The sequence below is a fragment of the Anarrhichthys ocellatus genome, unplaced genomic scaffold (genome assembly GCF_004355925.1).
Source record: "Anarrhichthys ocellatus isolate YVR2014 unplaced genomic scaffold, GSC_Weel_1.0 scaffold25, whole genome shotgun sequence".
Classification (NCBI taxonomy): Eukaryota; Metazoa; Chordata; class Actinopteri; order Perciformes; family Anarhichadidae; genus Anarrhichthys; species Anarrhichthys ocellatus.
Genome location: NW_022280055.1, coordinates 3,976,947 through 3,985,714, shown reverse-complemented (window position 1 = coordinate 3,985,714; position 8,768 = coordinate 3,976,947). Strand labels below are relative to the sequence as shown.

Below are 8,768 nucleotides of genomic sequence, written 5' to 3'. Positions count from 1 at the left end.
ACACACACACACACACACACACACACACACACACACACACACACACAGGGCTCCTACATGTATGCTGCCTAAGATTACAACCGTTGGACCATCCATAGATCACCCTCACACGACACAGGGCCAGATATATGTGTGCAATATAAAGAGAACACACCTCCAGTACAGCCCGTGATATACTGCCGTATTATTATGCGCGCGTGCTATCGCAGGAGAGCCTCCAGCCGGCCGAGCGGCGCTTCTGTATTCGCCCTTCTGATTGTCAGTGAAGGCTCATCCATATGTATGTGTCATTAACGGAGTCCAGCCCTGTTTGCGGAGCGCAGAGATTAAATGTCAGCAGTGATCATCTTGAAGGGAAGAGAAAAGGAGGCTGGCGGTGGAAATGGGCTGGTGCGCAGCCAATAAGAGTATCTGACCTTCTGCGAGTTCAATATTAAAACAATATTGAAACAAGAACGCCGCACGAGCCAGAGAGACGACGCACGCTCAAAATAGAGCCGTCTGATCCCAGTGAACGTTCACGTGTAAACACGTTTCTGACACAAACTTTGATGCAGAGAGAGGGTGGAAACTAATGACTCAGCATGTTCTTAACCACACATTACAACATAACAGCTGTTTGGATAAAACACAGAAAAAACGCTGAAACATGATTGTGGTTTTCTGTGTGTGTACGTACGGCACATGAAAGACAGCAGCACTTCTGTGAGGCTGTGGTAGAGAGATCTTTCTCAGACAACATTAGGCTGCAAACATCCCTGGGTCATAATTTATTTAACAAATGCATTCCCATCACTATTGCATAATGTCTTTGTAGATGAAAAACCCTTTCTGGCAAAGACGAGCATAAAAGTGTTTTTTTTTTCCTTTTTTGTGATAGAGGACTTTAAAAAATTTCGGTTGAAACTTGCTGTTTCTATTCAACATTCCTCACCGGATATGTCATCATTTGCATAAAGCACTTGGATGAAAACACAGTTACTGGCTCTGGTTAAGAGTGTCGGCTAAATGCCAACAATTAGAACTGCGGATGTGCTTTCAGTAGCTTTATTCCACGTTTCATGCATCAGATAATAAAAGTAAGCAGACCAGAGGTGCAGATCCATATTTAACCATCCCAGATATAAACAGCCCTCGCATCAAGGGCTGGGTATCAAAAACTATTTGAGACAGGACTCTCATAAACTCTGAGGCATATCAATGGATATCAAAATCTTAATAATAAAACTGGATCAAAAGATTTCTAATTTGATGGCATAAAGTTTTCTTGTGGAAATCAAGAGAAGTGTGCCCTGATTTTAAGTAGAACGTCGACTGGTCTGAACAAACACCTCTACACGGTGAAACGGGTAATAAAGCATATTGAGCATGAAAAGTTAATAAGTTCCACTCATTTCAAATTCATTTTCCAGCTCTGCGTTTGTCCTTTCCTGTTGATTCAAACACCAGTCTGACAACTTTAAATTACAAAGAACATGATGTTTCTGTACTACTTTGTATGCAAAACTCTGCCTCAAACAAAGTCAGCTTTTAAATCCATTACTGGTCTAATTTGCCTAATCTCTGCAGTCATTGGTAAGTGGCAGAAATGAAATGGCAGCGGCAATAATTGTTTTTCTGATGTTCCTGATGTGTTTAAGTCGAGGCAGAGCCTGGTTCTGCTCGAGCTTTCTGCCTGTTTAAAAGTGCTCGCTCCTGGTCTCTGTGAATTATATCATAAAGAGAAGTACGGACTAATAACATAATAAATACCTGCTCTGTATGCACTGAGATAACTTCTGCTGTGATTTGGCACGATGTAAATAGATTGAGGCCCTGAGGCTCCAGAGTTACTGGTACTATTTGATTTTTTAAAAAGTCCACTAAAGACCCAGAAACCTGTCTCAGGATTTAAATCTAACTTTTTTTTTTTTTCCCCTCGACATTTTGGGAAAATTGCATTCTTGTTGAGAGTGCGACAAAGAAAATCAACAACACTCTCGGCCACTTGAGAATATCAGCACTACTCCTATGTCTGTCCATTATATATGAGGTTAATGCCATAAGAGGGTTAGCATAAAGACTGGAAACAGCGCCTGTAAAGTTGTAAAGATGTAATATATAATTGTTCTGTACAAAAGCTAAATAATCGGTGGATTTTGGACTATTTCTCTATTTCTATGACAAGAGCCAACTGTCTCCTGGCTGTAGCTTCATATTAACCGTACAGATTATAAAGTGGTGTCAATCTTCTCATCCAACTCTCTGCAAGAAAGAATTCCCCCCCCAAAAAAAAACCTTTGAGAACTTGATGATTTGATGTATAAGCTTGTCACTTTGAGTTTGTTCTGAAGTCCCATTTTTGCTCACTGGAGGTGAAACACACTTAAAGATGCCTTAAGAATGGATCTTGATATGCAGCCCTTCTCTCGTCAGTGTCACTTTAATAATATCTACTCATATCTACTTTCTCCGATGATGACAAGTGGCATTAGGAGAGGCTTTTACTGCTGGAGTTTCTCTTGAGAACTATACCGTACATACCTTGTCCATTATAAATTATTCATCTCTCTTTAACTCCATATGTTCCTCTCCTTGTTCCTGAACCCCCCCGCCCCACCCCATGCCCTCGTCTTCCTCAAAGCCTCACCTCATTATTATCACCATTACCCGTTCAGCTACATGGTTTGAAGAGTCTGATAGTCGATTCACAATCATACCCTATTGCCACAATCTGTGAGAGAGTCAGACGGGTGAGTTAAAGATAGAGATCGGGGGTGGAGTGAGAATACAAAACAGTGGAACGGGTGCAACAGTGGGTTGCAGCAATAAAAAGAGTCAACAAGGTTCAAATAGAAAGAGTGAAGAGAGAGAGAGAGAAAAGGACGAGCGGACATGACACTTAAAGCCATTCAGCACCACTTCTAGCACAATGTCAAATGAGACAGTCTGTCATCATATGTGACATCAATATCAAAAGAAACACTACATTTTTATGTCACAAAACTTACGGACCGCTCCTTAAACAAATTCATATTTTAGCTTTAATTTAGACCTATAAAACCAAATGTATGTATCAGGCACTTTTTTAAAAGAGTACAGTAAATGAAATAGAAAGAATGTTGTTTGGTCCATTAAATGTAATAAAAATAGGACTAAATACATATGTGTCAATCGCTATTTCCCAAAGCCCAAACATATGTATTCAAAATTGTTTGTTTTGTCAGAAGAGATCCAATTTTTCATGATAGAAGTTGAAAAAAGCAAGCAAACATTCACAATTTAAAAGCAGAACCAGCACATTTTAGGCTTAAAAAAGAGCTGAGGGATAAACTGATCATCAGAATAGTTACTGATCACAGTTGTATCAATCAACTAATAAATGTATCAACAGATCCTTTCAGCTCTGCTCAACATAGACGGTTGTTATAAAAAGTAGTCAGTGGATCCGAGAGCTCTAAATTGTGGCAGGAGATTATTTATGTACATAATTGGGTTCAAGTTCATCACCTTTAAAAGTGTAATAGACGACCGGGAGCCCGTGAAGTCATTGTGACATCAGCAGGATACTTGCATTCCTGGTTTTCGTCGGTACAAATGACAGGTGTGGAAGAGCTTTCTTTGAAAGAGCAGCATTAAAGAGCATTACAGGAATCCAGACAAGTAGTCATTTGCAGGCATTAGTGTTTCAGCGTCATCTTGGGGAGAAGAAAGGTCGAACCTCGGTGATATTCTTCAAGTGACAAATGCTAATTTATTTTTATAAATGTCTCAGGCTCAAAGTCCAGGTTATGATTAACCCAAAGATGTCAGCCTGTGATTCTCATGATAATCACCCTGTATTTATACATCTCTTTCTCTCTCTGGTTCTTGCATTTGTGTGGCAACAGGGCAGAAATCAATTGGCCACAATTATGTTTGTAACAGTTGAGATGTAATATCAAGCACACAAAATCAATGTTTACTCTCTCTTCAACCAGCGAAGGGCCAAAGAACCGGTGAAGACCAACCCATCTTACGTCCAGTATACATGGATGATCCACTGTATTAAAAGCAGCTCTGAGTATCCCAAAATAACACGTTGTGAATAAAGAAGAAATTGAATGGGATGTGATAAGAATTGGACTTACGTTGGCCCCACTGGCCGCTATTGGGGTTCAGGTAGTTGGGGTAAAGCCCCTGTGGTTTGTCCAGGCGATCCAGTACTTTCCGGATGTTCATTACCTATTGATTAAAGGAAGAAAGCACAAATGCAACAAGTAAGGTTAACTAGCTCTGCTCCAGCAGATTCCAACACAAATTTGCAGGGAATAATAGGGTGCGTGAGGTCGTTTAACCACAGGTGTTTAGCAGTAGTTTGCTCGTCTCGGGGAAGGATGTACAGATCGAGTAGCGAGTGACACGTGTCACTGTTGTTCCTCTGTAGCCTAAATGAGCTGATTAATGACATGATAACGAGAGGTTGGATCAGTGAGCAGACTTGCATACTCGCCATTACCTGATCCAGAAATTTTAAGGCTGTATCGGACGCATTTCAGAAACTGGTATCGGAACAACTCTACTTCAAAACATCGCACGATGTCTGTAAAAGGTTTCTGCGAAGCACTCTGAAAAGACTGAAACTTGTTTCATATTTGATATAATCAATATATCTACGGAGAAATAAGGTAAAGAGGTGAAGAGTGGCTACAACTGCCCTTATTTTTGCTTCCAGGGAAACACCTCTCCAAGTTCTCAGACATTACAGACACGTCTAAAGTGTAAGAGTGCATGTGGAATGCAGCCATTAACTGTGGAAAAAAAGTAATATCATCTACTCTCATGCGTGTCTGCTACCTTCTGTGCGAAGTCCGGATTCCCCGAGAGTTTGCTGAGGTGCATGAACTCCAGATGCAGGGTGCCGTACTCTGCCAGGATGCTGCTGCCGCCTGAGGCCCAGGGCCAGTTTCTGCCAATACCACTGGACAAAGATAAAAAGAGAAGGAGACAAGAGGGATACGTTTAAAACACAGCACAACAAGAAGACCGACGCACTGCTGCATCATGTTTCACATCTTGTTTATTTCATAATAATTCGTACTAATAATACCCACAAGTGCTTTGTTAGAAAAGACACAAAGTTACACGATGAGTCACGTTAGAAAAACGAATTCCTGAGCACACAGAGAACCTGCTCGTCTCGATATGAAACCGACAGCTGAACAGAGGCGGTAAATCTTTATAAAGTCAGAGTGTCGGCGACTCAGCGGTCATTCTTTGAATTGTGACGACGACTAAAATGTTCTCGTGATTTACAGGGTATTTTAGAAAGCCGTCTCGTCCTTGAGTGACATTTATTCTTAAAATGGATACAGACCGAGTTACATTAACGACACTAACGGCTAACCTCACACTCCATCTGTCACATTAATGGGTGCATTTGTTCCCCTTTTTTATCCCCACACGATTGACTTCGGCAGCACTTCATATCCTTGCTGGTGTCTCTAGGTCAGTCAGTGACAGCACATGGGCCCGCACCGTCTCCCCCGACCTCACCTGTAGTGACGATAAAGCCGCCTCGACCCTCCGGCCATATGCGAGAGTTACCAACCTCTGGCACGTTCGACATGGACAGAAGACCGTGCAGCGGGGTGTGTATGCCTGTGTGAGTGGGATCATTAGAGCCACTGACGGATCACTTCCAGGCAAAGACTGATGGCGATGCTTCAAGTAACCACTAGTGAATACATATTAACAATTCACTACACTGCGAAACACACACCAGGATGTGTGCACTGCAACAATTACATGTGGACATGAGCTGCACACACACACACACACACACACACACACACACACACACACACACACGGGAGACATCCAGCAAATGAGAAAAAGGAGACAGAGAAGGAGTGAGAATTAGTAAAAGTGCCTTACACTCACTCACTCACACACACACACACCCCTTCAAAGAGGTGGATGAACATACTAATTATTCCCCCCTCCAACTCATCATGCTGCACAAGCCATAATTTGTTTCCCATTACACTGTGGATTTAATCAAGTCACCCAGACACAGAGAAGACCACCGCAGCATCAGGCAGCGAGCAGATATCAGGGTCAGAGAGAACAATATGGGGAGGAGAAAAAACATCCCATCACTGTGGATCTGATTAAGATTGGGGCTGTGCGTTGGTTCGATTTAGACTGATGCAGACATTAAAATAGGATATTATAGTCTACGATTACCTGCACAAACAGTTGAATGTGTTGTATTTGTACAACTCCCCCCCAGCATTTCCAAACGGTGTTATCGTTGGCACCGCTGTTGAAAAGACTGCTTTCCGTTTTATTTAGAGCCGAGCAAACAACACAGGACATGCTACCATTTTGTTTTGCACAGTTACTGCAGTTGTTCAACCCTCCGCCAAACCCCTCTACTGGGAATAGTAACTGCAAATAACGGACATATTGCTGGACCTGTTGAGGGAAGCGAGGCCCAGTACAACCACAACCAGGACTGAGCGGGACAGACTGACCGGGACTAAAGGTGCTCGTAAACACTACCACTTCTGCCCACAGGGGCCGCCAAAATCAACACAACAAGAAAGTTACTCATAGTAACTGTGAATCCAAGATACACTGTCTTTTAATGTTCCAGCTACTTCCAAAAGAACATTATTCCTTTAACTCCACAACACCCTCCACTTCCCCCGAGTCAAATCGTGGGCTTGATTCGTCTATCCATCTTTTTCAATCCTTTTATAAACCCTGTGATGAAGGATAAATCCCTTCCCTTGGTAGAGTGGAGGCACGGAGGTAAACACACACCTTTCCAAGTCGCCCCTGTCCAGTCTGATCCCTCCCAAAGCCCCGCTGTGAGAGAAATTAAATCCCTGTTAAGGAGAACAAAACAACAGGCAGCAGGGAAAAGCGGCTGTGTAAACCAAACACACAAATCAATGAGGAGCAGATAGAAAGTAAATCACGGGAGACGGCTGGATGAGGGCGTGTTAGGAATACCGTTAATCTGGCCAGGGGGTCTGCATGTTTAAGAAAGATACATTTAAGGCCTGCTCCGTTCACGTGAACACACTACTGCTTTATACCTGTTCACTGACACTCTGCATTGATATTCGGGGACTTGTTACTTGAAAAGGAACAGCAGCAGTAGAGCTTTATTACACACTGTGATGATTAAACTGTAAAAAAAAAGAAAATAAATACTCAATTGATCCGCGGTTCAGGAGTGATCCGAACCGTTCAAACAGCTCAAAATAAATGAACTGTGATTAAAAAATGACATTAATGCTGGTAAAACTAATGAAATGGAGGCGAGCTGCTTTATTTTGAGGTGTAACGTTTCAAGAGCTACCGAGTGGCATCCATGCCTGTTTTCTGGTGGAAACTCTTTGTTATTCCAGTCACATCCCACACTGGGACTGGAAACTGGCATTCATCCATTGACTTACAGCACAACACAACTGCATTGGTCCATCTGCTGGGAGTCCACTGCTGTCTTTGTCGGCTGATACAGATGTCCCGGTGGCCCACTTTCCAAGGCACTGTTACCGGCTAGCACGCTCTACATCTACAAAGGTCCGGAATATCACAATAATGTCTAACTTGCGCAATGATTTAGTACCATATGTAGTGAAGTAGCCGAACAGTTGTATTAACGTCTGTATGTAGTCAACAACTGGCTGTCAAATCAAATATAGAAAGTGCAATTGAATAATATCTCAAGAATATTTGTCAGTTTTCAAATTGAACTGGATGAATTATAATTAATCAAATACATGAATTTAAATAAATTTAAATATGGACTGGATTGAAGAATAAGTTACATAACAGAAAGCTTTTAAAAATGGTGCATCTTAAAATAAAGTACTCCATTTTAGAAAGATGAACTGAATTGAGCTGCAGCTTTAAATTCAGTTCATTCAGGTGTGAAGTCGTGTTACCCAAAAAAGCCACAATATTAGAGTCTTATCTTCTAAAAAGAGACATTTGTGTGCAGGGACTTTATCTGTGGTTATTGAAACCACTTGTTTCAGCTCTGTTCCTCTCTGTCATAAATACGTCGATATAAGCAGTTTAGCATGTTGAATAAAGTCAGAGTATAGTACATTGTAAAAAGTCATAGCAGTAAAATGCTAATTGAGTAATCTTTTCTTCCAATCAGAGCAGTGAAAGGTGCCACATAAAAAAAAATAATTAATAGAAAGACTTATTTGTCTTAATAACTATTATCCACCAAATAATTCAGTTCGAGACAGTTTTAAGGTCTTAAATCCATCAACTGACTAATTCCCAAACTCAGGTGCAGGTGAGATTTGGGTGTGGCTATAGTTACCATACAGTACACGGAATGCAATATATTAGCATTTGAATATGAATTTGCAAACATAGACAGCTTAACAATGTTAAAAGGATCATTTGTGGAGTTACTTGCCACAGCTTAAACTTTTGTTGTGACTTTTTGCATGTATGCAATTTATTTTTGTAATATACAGTGTTATTTCATGACTGCTAATGGGTCAGAATGTGTGGAGTTTTGTGAAAACTGTGCCATGGAAAACACAATGAACGCTGAACTAGCAAACAGTGAATTCATAAAAGAATTCATAAAATAATTCATAAAATGCCATTTGAGAATAGAATGGAATGTTGGATGGAACATGCATGTTCTGGAATAAATTAGAATGTTGACGCATCATCTTCAATGCTACCAGTCTGCCTCAGAGCTCACTACAGGCTGCAGGTGTGTCCGATGTAGGATGATGGGGTAAGATACTCTCACCAAACTC

At 41.3% G+C, this 8,768-nt stretch overlaps 1 protein-coding gene across 1 annotated transcript in view; it reads right to left on the bottom strand.

Annotated features, from left to right (window-relative positions):
• Window positions 1-8,768, bottom strand: part of man1a1 (mannosidase, alpha, class 1A, member 1) — a 157,591-nt gene that overhangs the window by 15,892 nt on the left and 132,931 nt on the right. The window contains exons 6-7 of the mRNA XM_031861642.1: window positions 4,816-4,939; window positions 4,110-4,203 (exon numbers count right to left, since the gene is read on the bottom strand). Coding sequence (XP_031717502.1) covers window positions 4,110-4,203; window positions 4,816-4,939 — 218 coding nt within the window. The remainder of the gene's footprint in view (window positions 1-4,109; window positions 4,204-4,815; window positions 4,940-8,768) is intronic.